Source organism: Martes martes (assembly GCF_963455335.1).
Source record: "Martes martes genome assembly, chromosome: 2".
Taxonomy (NCBI): Eukaryota; Metazoa; Chordata; class Mammalia; order Carnivora; family Mustelidae; genus Martes; species Martes martes.
In genome coordinates, this window is record NC_137889.1 from 102,859,956 (window position 1) to 102,874,531 (window position 14,576).

A 14,576-nucleotide genomic window follows, 5' to 3' on the forward strand; every position below is an offset into this window, starting at 1 on the left:
TTAAATATGACTCTTCGTTTCAGCTCAGGTTTTGATTTTGAGGTCATGGGATCAAGCTCTGCATGGGGCACTGCACTTAGCACAGAATCAGCTTTGAATTCTCCTCCCTCTACCTCCTGCTCACTTTCTCTGTGTCTCAAGTAAACGAATAAAATCTTTTTTTAAAAAGGTATGGCAGGAGTAGGGAAGGAGAGATATTTTGGAGTGTTTCCCCAAAAATGGCTGCTTGATATAATGGAAAGCTCACTAAACTTTGGATCTGATCCTCACTCTGTCCTAATCTCTGACAAGTCCCCTAATCTTCCTAGCTTCTATTTCCTCTTCCCCAAAGGAGAGCTTGTAGTAAGTGACCACTTAGATCCCTTCTGGAATAGGTTGATGTTTCATAGTACAACCCATGGTGCCACTGTCAAAGGCAGACCACGAAGATAAATGAACACAATGGGAAAATCTCCATGGTCATTTCTGGGAAATTTATTTATTTATTTATTTATTTTTTAAAGATTTTATTTATTTATTTGTCAGAGAGAGAGTGAGCGAGCACAGGCAGACAGAGTGGCAGAGGGAGAAGCAGGCTCCCTGTGGAGCAAGGAGCCCGATGTGGGACTCGATCCCAGGATGCTGGGATCATGACCTGAGCCGAAGGCAGCCGCTTAACCAACTGAGCCACCCAGGCGTCCCCATTTCTGGGAAATTTAGACTGCAGGTTCTTTTATTTAAAAGCCTGTCATAATGAAATTTCCATTTCAGTTTCTTGTCATTGAAATCTTAATGGATATAGAATATTTAATATTTTTAAATTGACTCAAAAATTCTCATTTTACAGTGAAATATAACCATTGAACATCTGTTTTCTAAGTCAAAAGAAGTACATAGTAAATGCCCAATGATCTCTTTGCTAGAAAGCATGTCAATAGATAACATTATCCCTGAAGATGAATGAGTGAACTGCTTCCCTCCTGGGTTTCATATTTCTAATGAACTAACATTCTATGTGAGATCAACAGTATATAGATTGAGTAATAAATACAACTATTGGTTATAGTACAACTGACGGAAAAATTTTATAAATCTATCAAAAATCTTTGATAAGGACATTTGTAAAGTTTTTCCACTTTGAGGCCAATACTTTCTAGGGGAAGCACATTCTCTTCAAGTTGACCGACATTGGCTTTCTTCTTCCTAACAAGTGTGGACATGATCAGTTTGTTGTTGTTGTTGTTGTTTTTAAGATTTTATTTATTTATTTGTCAGAGAGAGAGCACAAGCAGGGGAGCAGCTGGCAGAAATAGAGGAGGAAGCAGGCTCCCCACTGAGCAAGGAGCCTGATGTGGGACTCCGGACTTGATCCCAGGACCCTGGGATCATGACTTGAGCCAAAGGCAGCTGCTTAACTGATTGAGTGGCTCAGGCGTCCCGACATGATCAGTTTTTGAATGGTTATTTGTAAGGGTACTTTGCTGTATCCTATTCCATGCTTTAGTCTTCCAGCTGCACTGCGGTGACTGTGAGGCAGTCAGTAAGAGCATTCTCTTGAGCCCTGAGGTGACTGGAACAACCACAGAATTAGAAATAAGTAGGGATCTTTCTGAACATAAAAACATTGACCAAAACTGACATTGAAATATCAGAAATAGGGGGTGCCTGGGTGGCTCCGTGGATTAAGCCTCTGCCTTCGGCTCAGGTCATGATCTCAGGGTCCTGGGATCGAGCCCCGCGTCCGGCTCTCTGCTCATCAGGGAGCCTGCTTCCCCCTCTCTCTTGCCTACCTCTCTGCCTACTTGTGATCTCTCTCTGGGACAAATAAAACCCTTTTAAAAATAGAAAAATTTTTTAAAAATTTAAAAAAAGAAAAATCAGAAATAAGACAATTGTTAAGTCTCAGGCTGCTAATTGAGGAGAAGAATACCACACTGGTTATTTACTTAAACAAAAACCTTCCATCCTTTTAGCCCAAAAGGGAGAGGGGAGAAAAAAGTATATGGTAGGAAGGCCAGAGAAGAGAAAGAAACGGAAACAGAAAGAAGAAACAAGAACCCGGTAATGGACCGCAAAGGCATTGAGGCTGGTGAGAACAACAGAGAACAACAGAGAACAAAGCAAAAGAAAAACAGCAACTACACAAGTAATGAGGGAGGACGGTCTAACTAGTGTCTGAACCTGGACAGTCAACAGTCTCAGGGAGCATCACTGTACTGCAGTCAAGTTGTGCTCTTAGACTTTCAGCCTCCCATTTCTCATCAGTCACCACTGATTACCGATCCCTCTTTCCTTGTATTTCTGGGGTTCGCCCACTTGTATTATCATGGTACCCAGTAAGGAACAGCCCCCATCTCCTTACGTCTCCACTGTCTCTGCCTCTCACTTTGACTCTTCATTTTGTCCTATGCACCTGCGACAGGGGAAGCTTCCTTAAATACCACCCTATGCGCATCATCCCCTGTTCAGAAACACTCAGTGGCTCTCCTGCTGGTAAACCCCTTTGGTTCACGATCCAGAAGCTCTACAGGGCAGTCCCGAGTAGCCCCATTTCTCAAGAATATCTCATGCTCAACTTTCACTTCAGCTAAACGGAACCACCGCAGCTCTCAGAAGCACACAGTGTACATTCCTTCCTTCATTACTTTCCCCCTATATCCCATCTCCGGAACATCCTCCCGGTGCCCTCTCCTGACAGAAAGTTGATTCCTGCAAGACTTTCCTGAGTTTTCCACCCCACAGGAACTTCCTAGAAGTGCTTCCTTGATCTCCTGGAACCCTGGTGTGCGCCATAAATTTAACATATATAGCACTGTGGTCCTCTCTCTCTCCAGGTCTCCCCCCGCAACCCCCCATGCAACCTTAAAATTATATTTTAAAGGTTCTTGACAGCAAAGGCATTATTCATACTACTCTTTCTCCCTAGCACTTAGCTCGTAGTAGAGTCATTCTAAATTGTAGTTGGTTAGTAATCATTTGTGAATGACCAAATGAGAATGCTCAGTATTGGTTTTCTTATTCTGTGTCTTCAGTATCCTAACATTTGCTGGGAAATCTAGTCTTTCACTAATCTGAATGACACTGGGGACTTTAGAAACTGTTGCAGAGGGGATTTGGGTGTGTGCAGCTCTGTGGTCTCTCTGAGGCCAGTTCTCTGTATTCCGATCCATTGGAATAAATATACTGCTTCTTGAAATTTGGCATCTCTTCCTCCTTGGGTGATTTCTGTTTCCCTTTAAGGTGTTTAAAAATACCATCCGAATCAATACTCTTTCTGTGGCTAGTAGTGGAATTGAATCAGTCTTTTCTCCTCTGGTTTCTCTTCCTTTAAATACAGATAAAGAGGAAGTGCAGAGGAAACGGCAGAAGCTCATGCCTAATTTCTCAGATAGTTTCGGCGGTGGGAGTGGAGCCGGAGCTGGAGGCGGAGGCATGTTTGGCGGTGGCGGTGGCGGCGGGGGTGCTGGAAGTACGGGGCCAGGTATGAACTAAGTCTGCTCTTTCTAAAGCTTGTCACGTGGGAGATAGTTGAATTTTCCTTTCCTAGAGTTCCCAGACTGTATGTGGGTCAAGCGGCCGGGACATTATTGAATGCAACAGATTAAATTAATTAAAATTTCCCAACATACAGAATTTTTCAAAGAAACGCATGTTCCTTTTGCAACATGTAGGTAACACCAAAAACAGTAAGAAGAAGAAAAGTCACTGGAGGCCAGTTATCTGAAGAATGCATCTATTAACATTTTGGTGTATTTCCCCTCCCTCCCACCCACCCACCCTCTCTTCCTTCCTCCCTTCTTCCTTCTTTCCTTCTTTCCTTCCTTCCTTCTTTCCCTCCAGTCCCTCCCTTCCATACTGTCTTGGTTTTCTTTGGAACCATTGAGAGGATTTCATATTATATGTACTACATTGTAGAAAATCTGAAGATACATAAAATCCTGCTGTTGAAGGTTAACGTCTGCAAATTTTTTTTTCTGTGCAAACATCATACTATGTATTTATGCAGTGTCATGAGTATAGCTGCAGTCCTCGTAATGTGTTGTATTTGATTTATTTACCTGTATGATTTATTATCAACACATCACGATTGTGTATATAGAGTCATAGATGCCGCTTCTCCCTAACGGGTTAAGTAACATAAGCATTTCACCCGGGGCAATATAAATTTTATGTAAGCATAACATTTTAAGCATCAGTTAAATGACTCCTAGTATTTCACCAAGTGAACACACCATAGTATTACTTACTTGAATGTGTTTCCTGTTTTTTATTGTCTTTACGCAATGCCTTCATCCACATTGCTTTTCTTTTATTCCAGATTGTTTTTGTAAATTAGATTCTTTGAAGTAAAATTACAGTGTCAGAGAGTATGACGTCTAATACCAGCTGCTTCCCCCAAAGAGTTTTACGTGCGAGTTTATGCTTCCACCAAAACTGCCTGAGAATGAACAGTGTGGTCATGTTTCCCCTGAAGAGTCAGTATTTTTTCCGTATTTTGTTTGGTTCCGTTTTTCCCGCCGGAGGTTGTTTCAAGGTCCTCTGTGTCAGCAAGTCGGAGTTTGGTCGGTGACCACTCACCACTGGCCTCTCCTCTCCACACAGGAGTGGGAGCCTTTCTCCAGCATGAACTCTTCCACACTGCCCCAAGCCTGGGCGTTGCCTGAGTTGCCAAATCTAAGCTTGATCAGAATGGAATTCTGATCATCCTGTCATCTCCCACAGTGTATCTTGCTAACTCTCCATGGAAGCAGCACGTTGGGCACACTGCCCTCCCACACCAAAGCCCACCCTCACCTTAAGGAAGGACACTGAACTTTGCTGGGTCTTTGTTAAAAAAAAAATGCATGCGGTTTCAATTGTTTTGTTTGCCTTTTCAGGGTATGGCTTCCCTCACTATGGATTTCCTACATATGGTGGAATTACCTTCCATCCCGGAACCACTAAATCTAATGCCGGGATGAAACATGGTAAGTAAGATAGTTTCTTTAATAGTGAAGAAAGAATAACAAAATTAATGCCAAGAAGTTTTTTTTTTTATCATTACCTATCATGACATTGTCATCTTGAAAAAAAATTGATAAATGCAAATAAACTAAGAAGGTACTTTTAAAAAAAAAATGTTATTCCCTGTGGTGAATATAAGTTCTATTCCCAATGCTGTGTTTATACATTGGGTCGTGAGTTCAAGCCCCATGCTGGGCATGGAGCCCACTTTAAAAAAATATATTGACTTTGTAAGTGGCATGACCAGGGGGAAGAAAACATTAAAAAGGGATCTAGAGAGACACTTGACTATTGAAGCATAAAAAAGTCACCAAATTTACCTATTCTTTCCCTTTTTTCCCCCTTAAATACTATACTTTTATAGACATTTTGAGTTTTATAGGGGTGACCTTTCCCATCAGATGCATCCCCTAATTTGCAGTTGTCACACCATGGCCTCATGGTTTATATTGCATGTCCATTCTAGCGTACCCGTTGAAGAAATAATACAATGAAGCCTTCCCAGGTATGGAATGCATTTTATGTCAGGTGCTGCTACACATCTTGACTGTAATCTTCATGATTGCTCTGTAAGGAAAAGAGTAGTGTCTCCATTGTACAGACAGAGGACACCCAGGTTCAGAAATGTTCATTCACTCACTGAAGGCACGTACCTGTTAATGGCAGAACTAGGATTTGAGCCAGTTCTGCTCATAAAACCTGTGTGTTCTCAGAGCACCTGTCAGATAGCATGGTCCGGCCTGAAAGAGCACAGAAATGGCGCCCCAAGTAGATCCCACACTAAAGAACATGGCTTGATATCGCATCCTAACAACTTGCTTGGTGAAGTAACATTAGGGAAAGAATAATTCCTCTGTTTTTATTTAAACTTTAAAAATTTCACTTCTCTGGAGCGCCTGGGTGGCTCAGTCTTTTAAGCATCCGACTCTTGATTTCAGCTCAGGTCTCAATCTCAGGGTGGTGAGTTCAAGCCCCCTGCTGGGCATGGAGGCCACTTAAAAAAAAAAAAATCCACTTCCCTGCAATTCACAGAAGAGCTATATTTCTTTTTTCTCCTTTATAAATAAACAATGAAATGTAAGTTTTTAGAACTGTAAATAAAATTTTTTTAAGATCTTAAAAGTTCATCAAAAGAAAAAAGATTTATATGTGCTGACTGATATTAATTATTATGATGATCATTTGACAGTATATACAAATATTGAATCATTATACTGTACACCTGAAACTAATGTAATGTTATATGTCAGTAGTAAAAATGTGTCAGTAAAAATGTGTCTTTCAAATTGAATGTTTAAAATAGGGGCACCTGGGTGGCTCAGAGGGTTAAAGCCTCTGCCTTCGGCTCAGGTTATGATCTCAGGGTCCTGGGATCGAGCCCCGCATGAGGCTCTCTGCTCAGGAGGTAGCCTGCTTCCCTTCCTCTCTCTCTGCCTGCCTTTCTGCCTACTTGTGATCTCTGTCAGTCAAATAAATAAAATCTTTCCCCAAAAAAATCTACCTTTAAAAAAAATTAAAAAATAAAATAACTCCAAAACACTGTGTCAAATAAATAAAATCTTTAAAATAGTTCCAAAACAGGTTACCTAATGATTTAACTATTTTAAAAGAAATTTTAAATTATTGTTTTTCTTTTCCCTTTGCAGTAAACTTGCCTCCCATCTTTACCTGACAAATGAAACAGTAAATTCTAACTTAATAGATTTTACTATAGAGAAAAAATACAGAAAAAGCTGATATTTTTGTTTCTGTCTTAGGAACCATAGACACCCCATCTAAAAATGATTCTGAAGGTTGTGGCAAAAGTGTGGATGGAAGGGCAGTCAGCCCCTCTGGGAAAGTAACTGAACCCATAGAACAGGACAAGAAGTCCAGCACTGGGGCTGATGAGGTTACTCTGACGTATACAGTGGGAGTGAAGGAAGAGAATTCTAGGTTTCAGGGTAAGTGAACACACACATGGTTACGTGGTATCGACTGGTGAGGAGATGAGTTGGTTCGAGGTGTGGAGACCATTGCCAGAAGACAGGTTTATTTTCTGTTCATCTAAAAATGATGCATCAATACATAGTTCAGTGTGCTCTTCAGAGTCCTGTGTGCTTTATGAAAAGCATGTGTCTGATCATCTTATTCACACTGAGATTTCCATTCTCCCCATGTTGTCCCTGAATAGAAAGGCTGAGGTTTATATATGCATTCTCCAATCATAATTATGTAGTTTTAGGTGTCATGGGAGATCATCGAATTCATTTCTATCATAAATAATAGAGAAAAGTTTCCATCACTTTAATAGTTTCCTCTCTCGACTGTAGCTTGACTGTCATATTGAAGTAGAACTTTGCCATTTCCTTTTACCCTGATGCCCTCTTTGAACAATTAGGATAAAGAGGGACGGCGCACTTCTGCGCATATTTTGAACCAGTACTCATTAGAGAAAAGAAAGGGAAAGATGGCAAATATTTCAACTTACTGGCCACTTATAGTCTCTATCACATATTCTTTTTTTCTTAATACCACTTTAAAAATGTACAAAGCATGGTTAAGTGAGGGATCATATAAAAACAGGCCATGGTTTTGGCCTGCAGGTCTCAGTTTGCCTTCCCCTGTCCTTCCAGAAGCAAACTTCACAAGAACACCGGTGGCCTATGGTAAATCTGTCTGTCTGTGTTTTTTGACACTTAGTCTAACAAGAGTGTTGCTGAAGATTCCAGCGAAGGATTATTTCATCAAGAGAGGGATTACTTATGATATGGTGAATCGAATCAACATCATTTAGAGATTGAGTGTGTCCCCTAAGATAACAGACATTTCTAAATTTCTTTCTCCTGATGAACCACTGACAGATTTTTCAGAACAGCCTCTCTATTTGTCCAGTGTCCAATTGTGCTTTTTCTAGTGAACACAATGCAAAAGTACTGAAAGGAGCATTTGCAATTAAAACGATGTGTGTTGTAGTATCAGAACTCTGCTGCTGATGGTTTTGACTTCAAGCACGCCGTACCTGTAAAGCGAGTAGGGGAAACTCAGCTGCGATTGTGTCACTGCCTTGCAGATAACCTCTTTCTAGAGAAGGCTATGCAGCTGGCCAAGCGGCATGCCAACGCCCTATTTGACTACGCGGTGACAGGGGACGTGAAGATGCTGCTGGCTGTCCAGCGCCACCTCACTGCAGTGCAGGATGAGAATGGGGACAGGTAAGTCAGGACTTGAGCAAGCAAAAGTTGTCTTAGGGCAGGGAAGAGCAAAAATTGCTGTATGCTCATTGGCTAGAGAGAAAGAGAATCGTTTAGAGGTATCGGGTCCTGTCACTGGAAGACTATTGTGGACAGTAGGGTGTCAGTAAGGTTGAATCCTTCATTGGCTTCTCCTGTCCTGTGGCACTCACCTGTTGGGCCCTAGCATAGCTCATGTCCTTATCTAGGAGGACAGCCTTCTGGGCAAGAAAACAAAGATATGTGTGGGGAATGGTCCTTTTTCAAAAACCTTGCTCTATTTATTGGGATAACTTGTGGAATAACATTTAATAAACATATGTATGGGGCGTCTGGGTGGCTCAGATGGTGAAGCATCTGCCTTCAGCTCAGGTCATGATCTCCAGGTCCTGGGATCGAGCCCCACATCAGGCCCCCAGCTCAGCGGGGAGTCGACTTCTCCCTCTGCCCTTGCCTCACACCCTCCTTGTGCTCTCTCTCTCTCTCTCAAATGAATAAAATCTTCAAAAAAAATTTTTATTTATTGGATTAATAACATTTGTTTTATGTACTGAAATGGTATAATAATAAAATTTGGTCCAACCAAATCCCTCAAGCACTTGTTATCCCAACTGCATATTTACGATGGTAGTGTACTCAAGAAAAATCCCTATAAAGATAGCACTACGACAACAACAAAACAAGTAAGAGGCAGCTGTCATTCTTTCCCAGTTACTGGTTCCTTCCCTCCTGCCTCCGTTACTGGTTACCAATCTGTGCCTCGGTCAGGCTCCTGGGACTGCTCTAACTCCCGCCGTGTGGGAGGCTCATGCTCCGATCACCAGGCGTCCATTTCTAATGCTACTGAGTTTATATTGGCAAAGCCCCTGGCTTCTTTCTAAATCAGTCCTCTCAGGCCTTGCATTGAGACTTCTAAAATGATCTCAAAAGCCTGTGAGAATAACAAGAGACAACAGCCCTCAGATTCAAGTCAAGTGCCTTATCTAAAACTTTCCTAAAATAGTGTCAACCCTGAGAAATCCTTTTCCGTAGAAGAGCTCTTGAGGGCTGCGTTTTTAATCCTCGGTTTGAAAACGGAATCAAATGCTTTAGGAAAGTGCCAACCTCAGGGTTTCAGACAGAGACCTTTGTTCTCATTCCTTGCAATGTAACCAAGGATGTGGTGTAACCACTGGCCTTGTTATACAGTACGAGAGGCACCCATACAACCTCGTTTGTGCGGTGCTGTGAACAGCAGAATGTTTTTACAGGGTTAAAGAATCCAATTAGCATTCAATAGCATAGAACCACAAGAGAAAGCAGCCAGTTAACCAAGATAGAACAACAGTGTTTCAAGTGACATTTTTACGGACCTGCAGGGTTGATGAGCCTAAGAAAGATAAGCACATGGAAGCTAGCAAGGGACTGCAGGTCTGTGAGGGGAGGACTGTGGAGAAGACACAAGGCACGTGCGTTTGATGGGTGCGTGGAGGGGAAGTTGCAGGCATGGGTAAGGACACGGGTTGGGGGGCACCCAGGAGGTGGTCTTCCCTGCCCAAGTGGAACATGAATCCTTCGAGTCCCCTCCTGGGACCCCAAATATACACCTGCCAGCAGACTCTCGGGGTTTGCCGCAGCTAGAGGACAGAGAGGGGAGACCCAAGAGGAACCCTCGTGAGAATTTAGACAAGGGAAAGCTGTTGGTCCTCACACCTCAGGGCTCTTCTTTTCATTGAATTGGTCACACTCAGCTAGTAATCTGAATCCTGGAGCCATAAGTCATCACAGAAAATACAATAAAGAAAAGAAAAGAACTTCTGGTATTGGGGAAATTCCCATGAGGGTGTGAGGATTTATGGGGGAGGGGGAATGTGCTTCTGCGATGAAATGCTGAGCTGCACATGGAAATTTTTAGGCAGTTTTGAAATACGACCTTTTTCTTGGTACATGTGCATCATGTCTGCGTCAGACTTTGGGCCCTTTTTAGAAGCCTTCTTCCAGCCTCACATTTGAAGAGACAGTAGTGAAACCTCGACATCATTCATTTGCTCTCTCAAGTAACAAAGTCATGAGTTCGTTTTCTAGGCCCTCTTGTGCCAAAGTTAATCCTTAGTAAAATGCACTTGCTGTTGCAAAGAAAGAGGCCTCAAAAACAGGACACCTCAGATGTTTCAACTGGAGAAAATCTAGCCTGTCCCTCAAATCCCAGACATCCTGCCACCACACTATACTTTGAGTAGGCTCTGCATCGAGATCTGTCCCTTTTTTGGCATATTCCTTATCTTAGGGGTTCAGCAGCAGCTCTACAGAGCAGCGCCCATGTACCCCTTCGGCCAGGGAGCTTAAGGGATTCAGAGGGGGCTTTGGAGCCAGATGAACTTGGGCTGGACTCTCAGCTTCATCACTCACTAGTTATGTGACATGGGTTGAGTTCTTTTATACCTGGGAGTCCCAGTTTCATCATTTGAAAAATGAGGATAGTATTACCTACCTCATAGGGCTTCTTGTGATAAATAAGGTTATATATGTCAACTGCTTAGCGTGGTCTGGTAAATAGAAGCTCTAAACCCATAGTAACCACTTTTTTGAGGAATTTCAAGTTAATTTTAGTAGTAAGTTTTTTTAAAAATTAAAAAATGATGTCCTTAGGACTGATGCTTGGCTCCTGCCAATATTTTCGACCTCGTTAGCATAAGCCCCCAGTCTCATTCTGTCACCCTTATTTAGTGCCTAAATTGTGTGCCAGGGCTGTAAGGCTGACCCAGGGGGGACCAGCCCTGGGAGATCACAGGCCAGAGAGGGGAAAAGACGCATAGAAAACCACAGTTGCATAACCAAGCAGTAAACTTGAGGGGAGACCGACCATGTGCTCTGCCTAAGAAGTTCGGAGAGGAGGTAAGGTTTGAGCTGGAACATGAAGGATGGAGTAGGCACTGTCCAGGCAGAGAAGAGGAGCAAAACCATTCCAGGCAGAGGGAATATTTGCCAGGGAGAAATAAAATCACATTGCTCCTTCAGAAGTTTACCTTAAGAGTCTTCTCCCAGCCTGACCCCATTCTTCCCTCCTGGGATCTAGGAAGATCTTTCAGAAGCCAACACACTGTATTTTGGAGGAGGCTGGAAGGCTAGGTGAGGTAACTACATTTTCTTGAACGGTTCCTAGTGCTGGGCATTTTACATACATGATCTATATGTCAAAGGAAGCCAGGAGAAAGCTAGAGGAGAAAATGCCCTTTGCTATCGCACGGAGGCAGAGTTGGGATTTGAACTTCGGTTTCTCTTCCTCAAGGCGCACTTATACCTCTAGGGATCAAACCAGAATGCCCCCAGAGACCAGGCAGACATGGTAAATGAGTGTAGCAGGAACATTCAGATTCAAGACATTTGAGATTCAAGACCTTTGGGGGCTGAATAAGAGGAAGTATGCGAGCCAGGTCCAGTCTGCAAGTCTGTCCTTTACTGGGGATCTCTTTTATTTTTTGGTCACTAACACTTTGGTTGACTCTTGCCACTCTGTTTTTGTTTCAGTGTCTTACACTTAGCAATCATCCATCTTCATGCTCAGCTTGTGAGGGATCTACTCGAAGTCACATCTGGTTTGATTTCTGATGACATTATCAATATGAGAAATGATCTCTACCAGGTAAGCAGAAATGCCAACTGAAGAAAAATGCAGTTAGTACATGCTTTACGTGTGTGTGCATGTGTGTGTGTGCATGTGTGTACATGTTATTTCTAATAATGTTAACAGTAACAAAAATACAGTGTTTTGTAGGTTAAATCCTAAAAGCCCATTACTTGGGCATATTGCTTATTGATTTAGGATCCTTTAGTCTGTGAGTCTAGATACAACTATCCAGGATAGTTGTATCTGTCAGAAAAAGGATGCGGTGGGCCAGTTGGAGAATACTGCGGTTGTCTAGGCAAGAGACAACTACCTTGGACCGGTGTGGTAAAATTTGTGGAGATTGTTAAGCTGTAGAGGGCAAAGCTCATAGGACTTGGTAATAGGGGAGGTGTCTAAAACGATTGCTAGTTGTGTCTTGCACATTCACAATGTAATGGTCCTAAATCCAGCTAGAGAGCAGCATTTTTAACTAGTTGAATTGGGATTGCCTTGGAGACATCTAAGTGGCCTTCTGGCAGAACACTGGTCTACAGACTAAGCTACAGGAATAAACTTTAAGGCTCTGGGCATAAATGACATCCACTTATAGGGGAGGGCTGAGATAGGAGTGAGAAACTAATTGGCGAGGTAGAACAGCATCTGACTGAAGAGCAGTAAAGGATGGTCAGAAACGTAGCAACAAATACTGCACTAAAAATGTTGAGGGGCAAACCGTCAAAATTTGGTACACAGTAGTTTTTAGTGAGGTCTGTGGTGGAGCAGTTTAAAATCACAATTTAGGAGATGGATTGAGGACACAGGCTACAGATAACCCTTTCAAGAAACTGGGAGAGAGAGAGAGAGAGGGAATTGTGGTTGTGAAAGTTGGCTGGCTTTTTTTAGGTGGGAGAATTAATAGTTTAAAACCAAGTTGCAAGGATCTGACTGAGAGGAGTAAGTTGACAGATAAGGCTGAAGGAGATTGGGCTCCAAAGCACACAGACAGGGACAGGAGTACTGTTTGTTGAGAGCAACTCTGGAGAAGTTTGGGGGAGGGAAAAGGTGAGATGTCCTGCATGAGTATTTCTATTTTCCCTGTAATAGTCACCCTCAAATGAATTCATCTTTGAGGGGAGTTAGTAGCTAGGCAAGATGGAGGGACCATTTGCATTTGAGGGTCATGAATTTATAAGCTGAGGTCAACTGAAATCCACAGTCTTTTCTGAAAACACAAGGACACTAAAAGTTAAAAGCAACACTTAAAAAAAACCTTTTTTACACTTGTAAATAACCAGTGGAACTTAATGCCATAAAATACAGTATTACAAAGAACAATTTATATTAATAAAAACATCTGCAGTCTGAAAGTGATGTCTCAGTCTTCATAAATCTGTGCACGGGCTGAGATCCACAACGAAATTCAGCATCCTGCTGGGGGAAGGCAAAGTTTAAACTTTAGAAATCTGTCAAAGAATTGATCCATTTTCTTTTTTTTTCTTTTTCAAATTTATTTTATTATTTTCATTATAATAAGTGTATTCTTAATCTCCATCCCCTATTCCACCTTCCCCCCAACTCTCCTCCCCGTCTCCACCCCCACCACCGGTAACCATCAAGTTGTTCTCTGTAATTAAGGTCTGTTTTTTGGTTTGTCCCTCTCTTTTTTTTTCCCCTTTGCTTGTTTGTTTTGTTTCTTAAATTCCACATAAGAATGAAATCATATAGTATTTGTCTTTCTCTGACTTATTTCACTTAGCGTTATACTCTGTAGCCCCATTCATGTTGTAGTAAAGATTTCATTCTTTTTTATGACTGAATATTATTCCTCTGTGTGTGTGTGTGTGTGTGTGTGTGTGTGTGACTTCTTCTTTGTTCATCTGTCGATGGACACTTGGGCTGCTTCCATAGTCTGGCTATTGTAGATAATGCTGCTATAAACATAGGGGTACATAGATTCCTTTGAATCCTTGTTTTTGTATTTTGGGGGTTACTTAGTAGTGGGATTACTGGGTTATAGGGTAGTTCTATTTTTAATTTTTTGAGGAACCTCCACACTGTTTTCCACAGTGGCTGTACCATTTTGCATTCCCATCACTTTTTCTCCACATCCTCATCAACACTTGTTTCCTGTGGTTTTGATTTTAGCCGTTCTGACGGGTGTGAGGTGATATCTCATTGTGGTTTTGATTTGCTTTTCCCGATGATGAGTGGTGTTGAGCATCTTTTTTTCCTTTTTAAACTGAAATATAATTGACATATAACATGGTATTAGTTTAAGGTACACAGTAATTTGGTATTTGTATATATGACAAAATGATCACCAAAATAAGTTTGTCATCCATCACCGCCTGTAGTTACAAATTTTTTTTCTTGTGATAAGAACTTTTGGATCTACTCTCATAGCAACTTTCAAATATGCAGTATGGGAGAACCTGGAGTAAATATGTAATTTTTGTCAAGATAAATACAATTGAAAAAAATTAAGTTTGGAAACCCAATAATGTGTAAGAATTTTGAAGCCTGCTGAAACACATTTTGACAATATCTAGATTAAGTGTATATCAAATAAAGGGTGCTGAAATCAGAACACAGAAAAGTAAAAAAGGTCGGTTGAGGAGAAAGTGTCTTTCTAAATCAGAAAGACAGCTCAAATCAAGGAAACCAGAAAAAAACAAAAAAAAAAAAACAAAAAAAAACAGTTTTGCTTGGGTCGGGTTTGAACAGGAATTCAGTGGGTTCAGAAGCAAATTGAGGAACCCTGGTACAGAGGTCCTCAGACGTTGCAGAGAGAAGGT

At 41.7% G+C, this 14,576-nt stretch overlaps 1 protein-coding gene across 2 annotated transcripts in view; it reads left to right on the forward strand.

Annotated features, from left to right (window-relative positions):
• NFKB1 (nuclear factor kappa B subunit 1) overlaps positions 1-14,576 on the forward strand; it is a 118,984-nt gene that overhangs the window by 90,834 nt on the left and 13,574 nt on the right. For both annotated transcript variants that reach the window (XM_080796230.1, XM_080796231.1), the window contains exons 12-16: positions 3,317-3,460; positions 4,857-4,946; positions 6,741-6,926; positions 8,036-8,177; positions 11,703-11,817. In XM_080796230.1, the coding sequence (XP_080652356.1) occupies positions 3,317-3,460; positions 4,857-4,946; positions 6,741-6,926; positions 8,036-8,177; positions 11,703-11,817 (677 nt within the window). The remainder of the gene's footprint in view (positions 1-3,316; positions 3,461-4,856; positions 4,947-6,740; positions 6,927-8,035; positions 8,178-11,702; positions 11,818-14,576) is intronic.